Raw genomic sequence first — 14,437 nt, forward strand, 5'->3', positions numbered from 1 at the left:
CCCCCCCTCCCCCCTCCCCCCCTCTCTCCCCCCCCCATTTTTCCCCCCCCCCCCCCACACACACACTCGTTCGAACACGCGCACTTCTACCCGCCGTCAGCAGCAACCAACCATTCACCCCCCAGCATTGACGGCTGCGCTGCTTTGAAGACCGATGCTAACCGGATCTGATGTTCTGCAAACGCGAGAGAGGGGGCTTGAAGGCGCCCAGGAGTCTATGCTGCCCTCATTCCCTTCGATTCAGGATGCAAAGAAGTTCGGCGGCAGCCATCTACCAGACTCTGTCAGTGTGGCGGAGAACTGCAGAGACGGCAGCGAGTCGGATGATGTCATCAAAGCAACGCCGTTTCGCTTCGTCATCGTGGCGCTGTTCGCTGCCTTTGGCTTCATCAACCAAGTGCAGTACGTCGCGTTTGCCTCGATCACTCGCGAGACACAAACTTACTTCGGCGTCAGCGCTCTCGAGGTGAACCTCCTCATCCTTCTTATTCCGATCGTCTACGTGCTTGGTGTGATACCCGGCTGCTTTGTGTACAATAAGGTAGGTCTGCGCTATGGCATGATCATCGGCGCGGCACTGAACGCCTTCGCTTCGGTACTGAAGCTCGTTGCCGTCTGGGCCCCCAAGTACCCTCTCCTCGTCGTTGCCCAGGTGTTCGTGGCAGGAGGGCAGATTCTCTTCCTGAGCCTGCCCCCTCTCATCGCCGGCATTTGGTTCCCCCCGAATGAGCGAACAGTGGCGACGGCGGTAGCGTCGCTGATGGGGTTTGCCGGCATGGCGGTCGGCATGTTCTACTCACCGAACGTCATCTTTCTGCCGGACCATAACACTCGGAAGGAGTGGGGGGCGTCGATGGGGTCGCAATTCGGCTTTTCCACGTTGGTGCTGCTCCTCATGCTGGCTCTCGCAAGCGACAAGCCCAAGCACCGTCCCTCGTTCACGTCCACGGAACACTACAAACTGCCGCTGCTCAAGTTCCTGAAGTCGCAGTTTGAGCACTTAAACTTTGTGCTCCTGACGGTTGCCTTCGGTCTGATTACAGGCTTCTTCACGGCCGTCGCCGGGATACTGGCGCAGCTCTTAGAACCCTTCGGCATTAGCGAGACCAAGTCAGGCATTCTCGCCTTCTCTGGGATTCTAGGTGGCGCCGCGAACTGCGCACTCGTAGGCACCTTTGTGGATCGAACGCATTACTACAAATGCACAGCGCTGACACTCGCGGCAATCTCGACAGCGCTGTTACTCGTGGTAGTTATCGTCGCCAAGGCGCCGACCAATTTGGGCGCGGTGACGCTTGCCTTCTACATCTTAGTCCCGTTTCTCGCGTTTTTGGTGCTGCCGATTGTGCCAGTGGTGATGGAGCTGGCGGTGGAGCTAACATACCCCTGCCCTGAGACCGTATCATCTACCATCGTTCTCGCTTCGATGTGCTTCGTGTCTTTTGCGGGCATGGTTGTCTTTTCTCTTATTCTCGGAGACAAGCCAACTATGGACAGTAGCCTCTACGTTCTCCTCATCACCCTTCTCGTGTCCGCAGTGAGCCTCGGGATGCTGTTCTTTGTAAAGGAGCAGCTGCGCCGGAAGGCCCAGGACAAAATCCTTTGCGAGACCGGGAACGGGAGCGCTTCTCAGGCCGTCAAGCGCCCGACTGCAGAAACGGATGTGCCCGCAGCTGATGCGCGAGCGCAAAGTCCATTATAGAGCGCTTCTCGTGCCATCGCTCACGGCGTTCATGAGCTCAGGAGACCACAGGTGACTTGAGCGACACTGTTGCTTCTCTCTTTCCAGCTTGCTGTCGTTTTCGTTCTGCTTTTCTTTTATTGTGGAGGGACGCGTCGTTCCGTCGGCTTCCCTCCTCCTACGCCTCTGAGCGCCTGATGCTGCTGCCTCCCCATTTGCCTGCGTTGTCAAACTTTGCTCGCTTGTTCTCCCCCCATGATGACGGCGGGGGCACAGGCATACACACACACACACAGAGAGACCGCTCTCCGCGCGTGGCGTCTGAGGGTCCCGCACCCAGCTCTCCGTGTGGAAGGCGGCCGAGCAGCCCCCCTCCCCCTGCTGTATCCCTGCCAAATGCCGAACCGCCTGCGGTGCGGACATGGCCAAGTGCCGACGACGTGTGGGAGGTCTGGGCGCCGTGTGGGAGCGACGTGTGGGGCGGGTGGTGGGTGGGTGGAGCTTGCGGCAGGGGGTCGTGCTCTCCGATGCCTGAGCCGGCGCATTGCTGGAAGGCGTGCGTCCGGGGCTGCGTCGCACGACGCGATGGGTGGCCTGTGGCAGGGCCGGTGGGGTGCGGCGTTCAGCTGAGTTTCGTATTTTTGCTTGCCTGTGTGCTTGTCTCTCTCTTCGTCGTGCGGTATGAGTGGGGCCTCTTCCTCAGGGTGGGGCTCCACCGCTGAAAAGAAGCGCAGAGAAAAAAATTACGAGTCGTGATGGAAGGCGGAAAAGACCGTCGATAGGCAACAGGAAGAGCGCCTACGGCTCGCAATTCTTGAAGCAGTGCGGATGGATTCGAAGGAAATCCATAGAGGACTGCTGCGTGTTCTCTCGCGCATATGCCATCGAAGGCGCTCGCTGCGTACCCGTTGATGCCCGCTCGCGTGCCTCCGTTGTGAGCGTTCGCGAAGGTCGTGAAGTTCTTAGAAAACCACGTTCCGAGGCATACAGCAACGAATACACCCACCCACATACACGTGCGCACACACACGCACACCCATGTACACCCGCTCGCTGTCTCGCTCCATTCATGCGTTGAGCTGCTCGCCTCTCTCTGTTCTTCCTTCGTCATCTTCCTGCTTGCTGGGTGACGTGTCACCATTGATTCAACAGGCGACCACGCGTGCCTCTGATTCTCTACCTCTCGATGTGTCTACCCGTGGGGGGCGATCAAACGCCCACCGCTCTTGCGCACCTTCTCTTCCCACTTCTTGTCGCCTTGTCGGAGACACCCATCATCATCGGCATTGCCTCATGCAGTACCTTCTCCTGGCGAGCTCCCGCGCCGACACCTTTCAGAGTTGGTCACCGACTCAAATCGCGGTCACCCGCAATGACGGAGCTCCTTTTTTCAGTCCAGGGCCCGCAAACGCTCTGCGCCGCGGCTGCTATCGATTCGTCGGGAGTCGCCCAGTGCTGATTAGCTGGGTCGTCCTCGTGTGCCTCAGCACTGCGATGGCGCTGGCGATACAGCCACGATACGACTTAGGCGTTGCCACTTACACTACTCTGTATGCGCTACAGTTAATCTGCCTCGCGTTCTTTTGGGTGCGCATGGTGGCAGAGATCATTGCCTGTGGGCTCCTCGGGGGCTCACACGGCTTCCTGCGCAGCGTGTGGAACTGGGTCGAGGTCGGGGCAAACGTCTTTGGCCTCCTCCAGGTGATTCCTCCGATGTTCCACATCCGCTGGATGCGGGCTTTCGCGGCAGCGCGCCCATTGCGCTTCTTTGTTTTTGTGCCGTGGTGGAGGGAGCAGCTGGTCCCTCTTTGCCGCGCCTTTCCGCGGTTGCTCGACGTGATGATCACCCTGGGCCTGTGCCTCTTGGCCCTGGGGCTCACCGGTGTCATGGGGGTGGGCGGGGAGCTCCACCAGCGCTGCTACATCACAAATACCACCGGCTCTAGCCCGTACGAAAACCTGACGCTACCTTTTCTGTTGCGCAACATCTCGGCGGCCTGCGGCGTGGGCTTCTCGTGTCCCACCGTCTCTGCGGAAGTGACCGTGCAGTGCCTGGCCATAGCGCACGCTCACCGCGATCGCTTCTTCACGTACGACAATGCTGGGGCTGCGCTGCTGCTCATGTTCAAGGTGGCATCGATGGACATGTGGTTTGAAAACCTGGAAGATATCATGAACGTCAAAGGCGCCAGCGCCGCGCTGTACCTCGTCGTCGTCGCCCTCGTCTCCCTGTTCCTATTCGTACTCCTCACAAGCGTGGTGCACGGCGCCTACGCGCCGGTCGACACATGGTGCGCGCCCTCCTTTACTGCGAAGGTGGGGCCAGCAGCACGGCAGCGGCAGGACTGCGGCGTGCAGACACTACCAGCATGGCCGAAGACGCGACAGCACTGCTCAGCACGACCGACGCACGCGCACCAGCGCACGCACTCCATGGATGACGGCAGAGAGGTGGAGGGGGATGTGCGAAGACAAAACCCGCTGAGTGGCGACGGCGGTGGTCAACAGGCACCACTATACGCCTCGCGCATTCCCGCAGAGGGCACCCTTGTCGCGCGTGAATTTCCCCGTCACGTGCGCGACTTTGAGCGCGATCTTCACGTGCTGGGGTTTCGGGCAGCGCTGCGTGCTCTCGAGGCGACCACCACCACCGGCGCTGGTGGCGCACCCCTGCTTCCTCTCATGGCGTCTCTGGTGGACAGCCTCCCATTTGTGATTCTCCTTATGGTGCTCTCCGTGAGCAGCGTCATGCTGCTCGCAGTGGTATCGACATCCACGCCTGACTCGGCGGCCCGCCTTCTTCACGCGATTTCTGCGTCACTGGCGGTCTTCTTCATCGTCCCCGCTGTGCTCCGGCTCATGGCGTTCGGATTGGTGCGGGCGTCAGTTGATGTCTGGAACTATGCGGACCTTCTCGCCGCCGTGAGTGGTGTTTTGGAGCTGACCGCTCCCTCACTCTTTAATTATCGCGTTGTTGGCGCGGTGCGGGTGCTCCGCTGCGTCCGCGTTGCCAAGTACCTCTGTCCTCTTTACCGGTACGAGTACCGCCTCAAAGGTCTCCTCAGTCTTCTTCTTCTTACATCCGCGACACTTACGCTGTACGCGTTGTTGGGCATGCAACTATTTGCAGGAACCTACGACGCAGGAGCAGCACCGGCGCCGATCCGAAACGGAGACTTCAACACCGCCTGGACCGCGCTGCTCGCTTGCTTTCGCGCCTTCACAGGTGACATGTGGACGCGTTACATGGTCGCGGTGAGCGAGGGCGGCACCATCGCGACTGGATCGCTGTTCTTTCTCTCGCTGCAGCTCTTCTCCCGTATGATGCTTTTCGCAGTTGGCAGCTCTATTATTATTCTCGGATCACGCGACTCGGCCCGCGACGAGGACGCGCTCTGCAGTAACGCGTTCCCGCCGCTGCTGCTGCTGCCTCCGCTGAAAAAAGATGATACCACGGCCGCGGGCGCCGCCGTTGACACTCGCAATGGCGCCAGGGACCTCTCGCCGTCACCAGACGCCGGTGCCACAGCCGATCGGTGGCGACGGCGCCGCCGTCCAGGCCGCCAAGCTGCTGAGCTGGCCACAGAGAAGCGCCTTCGCGTACGCGGGGACGCCTTTCTGTTCGTCGGTCCTATGAATCCCGTGCGTATCCTGCTGCTGCGCGTGCTTGGATCCCCCTTCTACACACTCATCAGCACACTGTGCGTCGCAATCGGCGTCGTTGCCCTCTTCTTTGAGCGACGCCACCTCGACGCCGACACCGAACGCACGCTTCACCTCGTCAACATCGTCTGCCTCGTGGTGTTCGTCGTGGAGATGGTTATGAAGTGGCTTGCCTACGGCGTCGTAACACAAGGTTGGAGCGACGGCGAGGATCACTACCGGGAAGCACGCCCACGGTACATGCCTGCCTACTTTCGGTATCCGCTCAACTGGGTCGATTTCGCCGCTAACGGTCTCGCCCTTGCCGCCGTTGCCTACCCGCCTCTCCGTGTCGGTCGGGTTATTCGCACTCCCCGTCTCTTCACCACACAAGAGCGCCCAAACAAGTCGTTCGTGGAGCTTGTGAAGGTCTTGCGGTGTACGATGAGGGTCGCTCCGCTCATATTTTTTCTCTACGTCGCGTTTGCAGTGACCGCCATGCAGATGTTTGCCGGCGGACTCTTCCGTTGCAGCGATGCCGCCGTCACTACTTCGGCCGACTGCTTTGGCGACTACAACACCACCGTGATGGGGTACACGGGGCCCACAACTAGTGTGCGGAAGCGGAGGTGGGTGCGGGCGGGTTTCCATTACGACGCTTTTGGGCCCGCGCTCCTCTCGGTATTTGCCATGACGACGGTGAACCACTGGGGGAATTTCATGGACGATGCCATGGCGATCACGCACACGATGACGACTTACAACCATTCCGGTTACTGTGTCGTTTTTTTCATTGTCTCGCTACTGCTCATCCGCTTCTTTGCTGTTCGTACAATGGCGGCAGTCTTCATTGCTGAGCTGCGGGGCGTCGTGATGGACTCTCTGGGTACGGCACAGCGCACGCCGCATCAGATCCGATTTGTTGTTTCGCGCGAGTGTATTGCCCACCTGACGCAACTGCAGCGTCTCCTTCCGCCGTTACCCACCGCTGTGAGCCGACTGTGCCACCGCATCCTCTCGGCCCAGCCGGCCCACTGGCCGATCACCGTCTTCGACGCTGTTGTGCAAGGCGTGCTCGTGGTTGTGTGCGGGTTTGTAGCCGCCACTTGCGCTGGCGAATCGCTGTGGCAGAAACGCATGATTGTGGCGGTGGACTGCGTCGCGGTAGCGCTGTGCGGAGCGGAAGTGCTGCTGGGGATGTTGGCCTACGGTGTGCGGTACCTGACTCGGGCGTCGTATGCGGCAGATGTGGTGCTTTTCGCTCTCATGGTCGTCGGCGTCGCGTCGCCATCGCTGCGCTTCGTGACCGTGGTGATCTTCGTGAAGCTGATCAAGGCCGCCAGCACAGGCCTGGCGCTGCTGCCTGCCAAACGCCATATTCGAATGTTGCTTAGCTCCGGCGCGCTTGCTCTACTCGTCCTCCATGCGTACGCAGTGGTGGGCACGCTACTGCTTGGCGACATCGCCCCTGACGGCGTCTACCTGACCGAAAAGCGCAACTTCAGCACCGTAATCCGGTCACTGCTGGTGCTGTTGGACTGCAGCACCTTTGACCAATGGCACCTTGTCATGAACGCATGCTTTGACGGCGCCGCGTGTCACAGCGATGCCTCCGCCACGTGCGGCCACACGTACAGCGCCGTGATCTTTTTTGTCTCATTCATCGTCATCGAGAGCCTCGTTGTCAGCCAGCTCATGCTGGCGTCGGCCGTCGTCGTCTTCACGGTTCCCCTCTTCACCGACGTTATTCAGCCTTTTGTAGACGTGCGGCGCGCCTGGCAGAGAGGCGTCGGCGCCGGCGAGCCCACGTGCGACTTTGACACGTTGCTGACTTTACTCCCTCGCTTCCCGGCCTCACTGACGGACGGCATTACCAGTGAGACCTCCAGCAAGGCCGATCTCATGGCATTTCTCTCCTCGCTGCGCCTTCCTCTCGATGAGCACCTGAGACTGCGGTACGCAGACGTTCTTCGCGGCTTTGCGTACCGCAAGTACAAGGTCGATCTGGACGACGACCACGCCTGCTCGCCCGCGCGCGATAGACGGATGTACCTCACCGCTGGTGAGTACTATGGTCAACTGCTGGTGCAACGGTACTGCGACGAGATGTCTCGTCTGACGCACTCCACCGTTGGCGACGCGCGCACGCTTAGCACTGGGCCGCCGGCTGCCACGCCTTCATCTGACGGCGTTGGAGACCACGACGTGCTCCGCGTCCACGGAGACGACACTCTCGTGCCCAAGGGCGCGCTGCCCATCCCAAGCTCCAACGTCTTTCTCTACACGTTCCCCGGCGAGAGCAACAAGGACGGTGTCTTCCCCCTCCACATCGTAGAAGAGCAGAGCGGAAAACAGCGAGGGACGGGATGGCGAGGAGGCCCCACGTGACGCACTATTCAGATGTAAATGTGTACTTGAGCATCAGCGCACAGGACAGTGTGATCACACTCATAGACAGTTTTGGCCGCGCCCAGCGTGAAGCGACGCCGATGATAACCTCAGGCAAAACACCTGAGCGTAGTCGAAGCGACTAGGCGCAGCGTGAAAATCGGTGCCGTAGGGAGAAACGGTGGTGCGCCACTCGTCTTGCGAAAGTCCTGTATTCTGCGTAGCCGGGGGCCCATTGGTGATGCCGCGCGGAGCTGGCGCGCTCGCGGGGACCCGTGGTCGATGACTGGTTCTCCCAAGGCCGCATGCCCGAGACGCATCGCGCACTTGTTCTCACCTTCATCAGGCGCCCGCCTTCAACTCTGCTCTGCATGTGCCTGTGCCTGCGTGTGCGGGCGCTCTTGTTCACAGGCGCACCACTGCCAAGTGCAAGCGTCTCCATTCTCTCTTCCTCTCATCCTGCCTTTCTTTCTTTTCCTTGGTGCCGCACTCTTTCCACGGTGCCACCACGCCCCGTCATGCGCACTGCAGAGTTCTACGACAGACGACGAGCCGGCGGACCACTGTGATGGAAGTGGTGGGGCTGCCTTTGGTGCACACACTCACTAAAACACGGGCCCAAGTGCCACTTGGGCTCCCCATCCCCTCTGCGCAATGAACGACTTATCTTTCTTCGTGCTACAGCACCAAAGACGGACACTCACGCCGCAGCTACTTCGCGACACGCTGGATTTTGCCAAACCACACGCTGAGGAGGGTGCTCTCTTCAGTTGGCGTTGGCACTTCTTCCTCGGGACGCTGCCGCTCCCGGCGGAGGATGACATGAAGCTTGACGACTGCCGAGCCGCTTGCGAGCAATGGCGGCGGCAGTGGCAGGATGCAGGTCGACGACTCGATCAGTCTATTCGTGAGTCACCACGCAAAACTGGAAAAGCCATAAAATTTGGCGAATCGAGTAGTGACAGCGAGGATGCGTTGCCCCCACCTTCTGCAGTTGCTCCCTTGTCTGCGTTGAGCACGAGTGGGGATGGGTGCACAGTGAACCCCCTCGCGCCCGCCTCGGAGAGCTCGTACGCGCTGCAGTTTCAGGCAGACATGGTGCGGCAGACGGTGGCGAAGGACATGAGCCGCCTCTCTTGGGATGCCCCTCCCTTTCACGACGTGCGAGCCAAGGAGACAGTAGCGGATATTCTGCTCAAATACAGCCTGGTGGAGAACAAGGACTACATGCAGGGATTTCACGAGATTGTGGCGTTTCTCTACTACGCTTGTTATCGCGACAAGGTCCTGGGCGAACGTTTTGTGCAAGAGCACCCGGCGCTGCGCTCGGCCGCCTTCTTCGAATTGTTCGAGCTGGTCTACGCCGATCTGCCGGCTGCGGTGTATGCCCTCTTTCGACGGGTCATCAGTGAGAAAGACGGCGGCATGTGCCTCGCCAAGTGGTACTATAGCAATGCTCATGGAGAACAGAGTGGGGTGGTATTAGCGTGCCAGCGGGTGCAGAAGGACCTGCTCTCGCGCGTCGATCCTGTGCTGCAGAACTTGCTGGACACCGTGTACGGGATTGAAAGTGTCGTGTATCTTGTGCGTTGGCTGCGCCTCCTCTTCTTGCGCGAGTTTCCGTTTGAGCAAACGTTGCGGATATGGACTACACTTTTCTGCGAGCGCTACATTATTGTTGAGCAGCAGAAGACTACATTCGCATTGAACAACAGCATCGCCTTGTACTTCGCCGCGCAGATGCTCTGCCATGTGCACGACGCCCTGTCGGTTGACGCTGCAGGGGCACTGCAGGTGCTGATGAAGTACCCTCCCACGAAGCACGTCGACGACATGCTGTACGCAGCCGCCATCAATAACAGTGAGTCGCCTCTCTCTCGCCACGCGAAGGCGCCACGGCTTGTCGACGCGAAAGATGCACCTGCGCTACCGGCAGAGGTAACGTTGCGCCAGGGGGAAGTCCTGGCGCGGGTTATAGGGAGCCTCGAGCAGTACTGGTTCCCCGACGCCAGCGCCACAGCGGAGGAGCAAGCGCTGACGACGGAGATGTACGTCCAATCCATCGCCCAGCTGAAAAAGGTGCGCGACGTTTTGCTTTACGGCATGGGCGACGAAGCCTAGAGCCGTCTCCTCTGCTGCTGCCCTGACAAGGTCGACAGCAGCTATATAAACAAGGACACCTGCACAGGTGTCGGGCCCCAGCTAGCGTTGCTCTCTGCTCACCGACTCACACGCGAAGGCGTTTCTGTCGGACAAATAAACTTTTTGACTCGTTGAGGCGGGACGGTTTCTCGTTTTTGCGCAGATGCCGTTAGCGTGCGCCATTCAATCGAAACTCAAATCATTCTCCGCTGCGTCTTCTGCCGCTACTGCACAGACGTACTTGAGGCACCTTCTCGCGTGATGGTGCGTGCGAGTATTCATGCTAGGATCGGTGTTCACTCTCGCATGGCTTTCTTTTCGCCAGTCCCCCTCCTCCTCCTCTGCCTCGCACTTCCGCCGCCTCTTCATCGCATAATGCGAACACGCATTCGCAACGGCGCTCCTCTTCTTTTTTCTTTTCGCATCTTCCCGTGGTGCACTACCGCCTACATGCTTACTCTTCTCCGTCTACTCGATTCCACCTCTCTCTACTTCGTGCTCAATGTGAAAGGGATACGAAACCGCTAGCGTGCGCCCCGCTTTCAGGACACCCGCACAACAGCAAACACGAACCCCACAGGAACCGTCCAACGCAGAAAGGTGGCGTGAGCACAGGCACAACGACAGCGTGTCATTAAGACTGTGGCGACGTAGTCCATCGGCGTGGACTTTCAGGGACATCGGGTCTCGGTACGGAATGCTGAAGTAGAAGGACTCGACGAGGTGCCTCGATGGCTGTAACATCTCCTACTCGTTATGAGGCGCGGAGCATCGTGGACGGCAAGAGCCCGTTCCTGTGGCGTGATGAGTCCTTCTACGTGCGCTGCGATGCGCTCGAAGCTTTCCTGAAGGCCGCCGCCGAAGTCCGTCCTTGCGACTGTGTACCCCAATTCCCAGTGCTGCCGCCGCTGCAAGGACCTTGGCAGCTACCAGCCGCGCTTTCGGCTCTTTCATTGCCTCCTGGGCAATTGGGGTCATCTTCTTCATCCTTGTCGGCGCCCCGAAGTAGACAAAGTCACACTTACCTCCTCTGCGTCGACTCGGCGATAGCGATTGCGGAGACAGCACGACAAGACGTCGGCGACGACTGCCGAGCTCGCCGCACGCTTGCGTTGTCGTGGCCTATAGCACAAAGTCGACGCCGAAGTAGACGTGGAGAAGCGAGTGGGTACACGCCGAGCCACCGGTGATGTGCAACGTCTCTGCCGGAGCCCGATGCTGCAGAGACAATACAGCTGGTGGATAGCCGCCACGGGGACGGATAGTCAAGATATTTTCGCCTCTTCGACCACGCTGAAACGCCTGCAAGCTGCGCGTTCCTGGTTAGGCGCTCGATCTCTTTTCCTCTCCCGGCCTGCTTCTTCCCCTCGCTCTATCTATCTGCGGTCGTGGATGCTTCCACTCGTCTATGACTTCGCTGCCATCCGACGTACGCTTCCTGCGGCTCATCTCCCTTCCATCGTACGCAGCTCTGTTCTCCCTGCCAGTCTTTGTCTTTTTGTGTATGTAGCGCCCCTCGCCGCCACGGCTCCTCTCTTGCATCCACCTGAGTGATTGTGCGCGCGTGAGGTGGTGCCAGTCCGCCGCATTCGTCAAAATGCTTGAGGGCGTCCCCTACGTTTTGGTACCCTTCTCCCCCGAATTTCAACGACTCACGCTAGCGGGTGCCTCACGATTGCGTTTCTGCGGCTTTTTGCGTAAGGCATAGCCGACCTCAGCAGCACACAGTTACTGTTGAGGAGTGCAGCGAGGTAGGCCCTGGAGGAGCGACGCACATTATGGCTCCGTGAAACGCGGTTTCTTGTGTCTCTGTTACGTTGTGCCCTTGCTGGAAAGGCATCATCGCGAACGCGGCGCTCGCGGAGCGAATTCGGCTGTTTACATGAAGTATGCCTCTTCGCCACTGCGCGCCAGCCACGCGGTGATGGGCCACCCCTAGCCGCCGGAGCACAGCAGCATTCGCGCAACAGGGACGTTCTGCCGCAAAGGCAGCGGAATCTCCCACTTTCCGTCGCGTTCGATGTGCGCATTTCGTCACGTCGTTCGGACGCAGGAAGAGTTGCTCAGCAGCGCATGAGAGTGGAAAGTACCCAAAGTGCGGCCCCCCGTTTCCCTCGACGTCTTTCCTCGAATCTGAATGTGAGATGAAAACGCTTTATTCGCCTCCGCCTCCCATCCACGCCCCTCTCACGTGCCCGTCGGCTCCCTTGCCAAAGACTTCGCCGTCTCGCGGGCATGGCAAGAACCGATTGCCGGGTAGTCCTCTGTTTGCCGTTCTCCCTCTGAGCCCAATGGGGAATTCCTTTGCTACATCGTAAATTGGTTCCCTCCCTCCCGTTACTGTCCCTTGTCTTGGGTGAATCGCCTCACATCTCCCTCGGCCGCTCCCATTTCTTGTCAATGTGTCCCAAGGGTGGTCGCTCATCTCTGCAAGGACGGCATCGCACCTTTCGTCGCTCACCTCTTTTCCCTTATCTGTAAAAGCTGATGATCTCGTAGCAGCAATGAGTGCGACGCTGCTGCACGCGTGCTGAGCAGACACGAACACAAAAACACATGACGACGGCGCAAACAACTGAGGAATCTACTCGTAATGTGTCGTCGCCCGCACACGGCGCGCAGCCAACGCTATCTGCTCATCGACTTTCTGGCGCCGCGGCGCCGCAACACAGCATCTCTTCTCGCTCTCAAAAGCACCTGCCGAAAATGTATGACTGCTGCACATCTTCGCCAGGCTACCCTGCGCTAACACTCCATCTTAAAACCTCGAGCATACACGAAAGGTGACCGGGAAACAACGAGGACTATCGCCGACAGGAAGAGATGATCAGCACTTTCCATTCACGTCAAGCCCAGCATTGCACCCATCCTCTTATCGTATACCTTGCCACTCTGCCGCCGTTCACTCTTCCTCTTTCTGCCTGACGGTCTTCTGCCCGTCACCTGAAGCAGTAGCAGCCCTCTCCCCCTTGCGTTTCTCTTATCTCCTTCCCTTCCCCATTGACCTCGTTGATCGAGCAGGTGCGCGCCTATGCTTGCACTCCGCCCTCTAGTTCGCTGTTGCCAACTCAGAGAGTCACCACCGTCTGCCAGATAGCGCATCCATTCATCCATCGAGTCATCATCACGCAGTTGTCGCCCCTCCGACTCGTTTGTCTTTCTCGTCTTCTTCTCGCCCTCCTTCGCCACATGTCGTGCGCACCTGGGCCGACGAAGGCCGTCCTCTTGGTGAACTTGGGCACCACGACTGCACCAACCGCGCCAGCGGTTCGCAGATTCCTGCGCGAGTTCCTTTCCGATCGCCGCGTCATTGACGTGCCGCGCTTTCTTTGGCACTCGGTCCTCTATGGCTTTATCCTGCCCTTTCGCCCACGCAGCATCACTCCGCTGTACAAGGCCATTTGGATCAAAAGTGACTCTGGTGTGGTCATTAATGGTAAGACCGAGGGATCTCCGTTGACGTTGTACTCGGAAAGCCTTGCAGCGAAAGTGCAGGCGTCAGTGGAGAAGACGTCAGGCGGCGCCGTTGTGGCGCGTCACGCAATGCGCTATGGCGTCAAGAACATCCCATCGACTCTCAAGGCGCTACACGACGAATTTGCCACGCTCCGCGAGCTGGTCGTTCTCCCGTTGTTTCCACAGTACACCTCCACGACATCTGCGAGCATTTACGACGAGGTGTTTAAGTTCTACACGGATACAAGGCGCCGCTCCATTCCCAGCTTGCGAACCATTCGCGACTACGCTGAGCACCCCGTCTATGTCGAAGCTCTCGGATCGAGTCTCTTGAGCAGCATCAAGGCACACGTCACCGCAAAGGCCGGCGCCGCCAAGGACTGGAAGTCGGCCCTCTCCGACCAGCTCCCGGAGATTGGTATCATCATCACGTACCATAGCATCCCTGTCCGCTACGTCGAGGAGCACGACGACTACCCGCAGCGCTGCGAGGCCACCACTGCCGCCATCAAGGCCTACATCGAGGCGGAGTCCGGCGTCTCCCTAAGCGGTTGCCTGGTTCATGTCTACCAGTCCCAGTTTGGTAATCAACCGTGGCTTGGTCCTACTCTCAACGCTGCAGCGACTGCCTTTCCCCTCCCTCCCCACGACCCTAGAAAGCACGCTTTCAGCGATGCCCACCGCAACACGGCTCTCTTGACGAAGCAGGCGAATGTCTGCTTTGCCATGGCGCCGGGCTTTGCTGTGGACTGTGTGGAGACCTTGAACGAGATCGAGCGGGAGGCTGGTGAAGTCTTCAAGCAGAGCGGCGGCCGCCAGTTCATTTACGTTCCGTGCCTCAACGACAGCGACACCCATGTCAAGGTGCTCACCTCCGTCGTTGGCGCGTGAGTTGGTGCTGCAGCGCCGCTGTTGCGGGACTCCTTCTTTGTTGACCTTCTCTCTCTTGCCGCAGCCCAACTGCACGGTTTGCATCCATCATCCCACGCGCGCTGACCTCTACACGCGCTGCCTTGTTATATCGAGGCACGCAACGTTTAACGCACGTCACCACATATCGTGACCACTTTCTGTGCTCTCTCTTCCCCCTTCTTCTGGTGTGTTCGCGTGCGTGGCTGACCGTATCGC

At 59.2% G+C, this 14,437-nt stretch overlaps 4 protein-coding genes across 4 annotated transcripts; all 4 read left to right on the forward strand.

The window, feature by feature from the left end:
• Nucleotides 1–154: 154 nt before the first annotated feature.
• LDBPK_171550 (hypothetical protein, unknown function) lies at nucleotides 155–1,702 on the forward strand (the record flags this gene model as incomplete). Its single annotated transcript, XM_003859962.1, has 1 exon — nucleotides 155–1,702. One exon carries the CDS (start codon nucleotides 155–157, stop codon nucleotides 1,700–1,702), a length of 1,548 nt encoding a protein of 515 aa, XP_003860010.1.
• Nucleotides 1,703–3,412: 1,710 nt separating this feature from the next.
• LDBPK_171560 (hypothetical protein, unknown function) lies at nucleotides 3,413–7,711 on the forward strand (the record flags this gene model as incomplete). Its single annotated transcript, XM_003859963.1, has 1 exon — nucleotides 3,413–7,711. One exon carries the CDS (start codon nucleotides 3,413–3,415, stop codon nucleotides 7,709–7,711), a length of 4,299 nt encoding a protein of 1,432 aa, XP_003860011.1.
• A 654-nt stretch (nucleotides 7,712–8,365) lies between these two features.
• Nucleotides 8,366–9,832, forward strand: LDBPK_171570 (hypothetical protein, conserved; the record flags this gene model as incomplete). Its single annotated transcript, XM_003859964.1, has 1 exon — nucleotides 8,366–9,832. One exon carries the CDS (start codon nucleotides 8,366–8,368, stop codon nucleotides 9,830–9,832), a length of 1,467 nt encoding a protein of 488 aa, XP_003860012.1.
• Nucleotides 9,833–13,042: 3,210 nt separating this feature from the next.
• On the forward strand, nucleotides 13,043–14,200 carry LDBPK_171580 (ferrochelatase-like protein; the record flags this gene model as incomplete). Its single annotated transcript, XM_003859965.1, has 1 exon — nucleotides 13,043–14,200. One exon carries the CDS (start codon nucleotides 13,043–13,045, stop codon nucleotides 14,198–14,200), a length of 1,158 nt encoding a protein of 385 aa, XP_003860013.1.
• Between the last annotated feature and the right edge of the window lie 237 nt (nucleotides 14,201–14,437).

The sequence above is a fragment of the Leishmania donovani genome, chromosome 17 (genome assembly GCF_000227135.1).
Source record: "Leishmania donovani BPK282A1 complete genome, chromosome 17".
Classification (NCBI taxonomy): domain Eukaryota; phylum Euglenozoa; class Kinetoplastea; order Trypanosomatida; family Trypanosomatidae; genus Leishmania; species Leishmania donovani.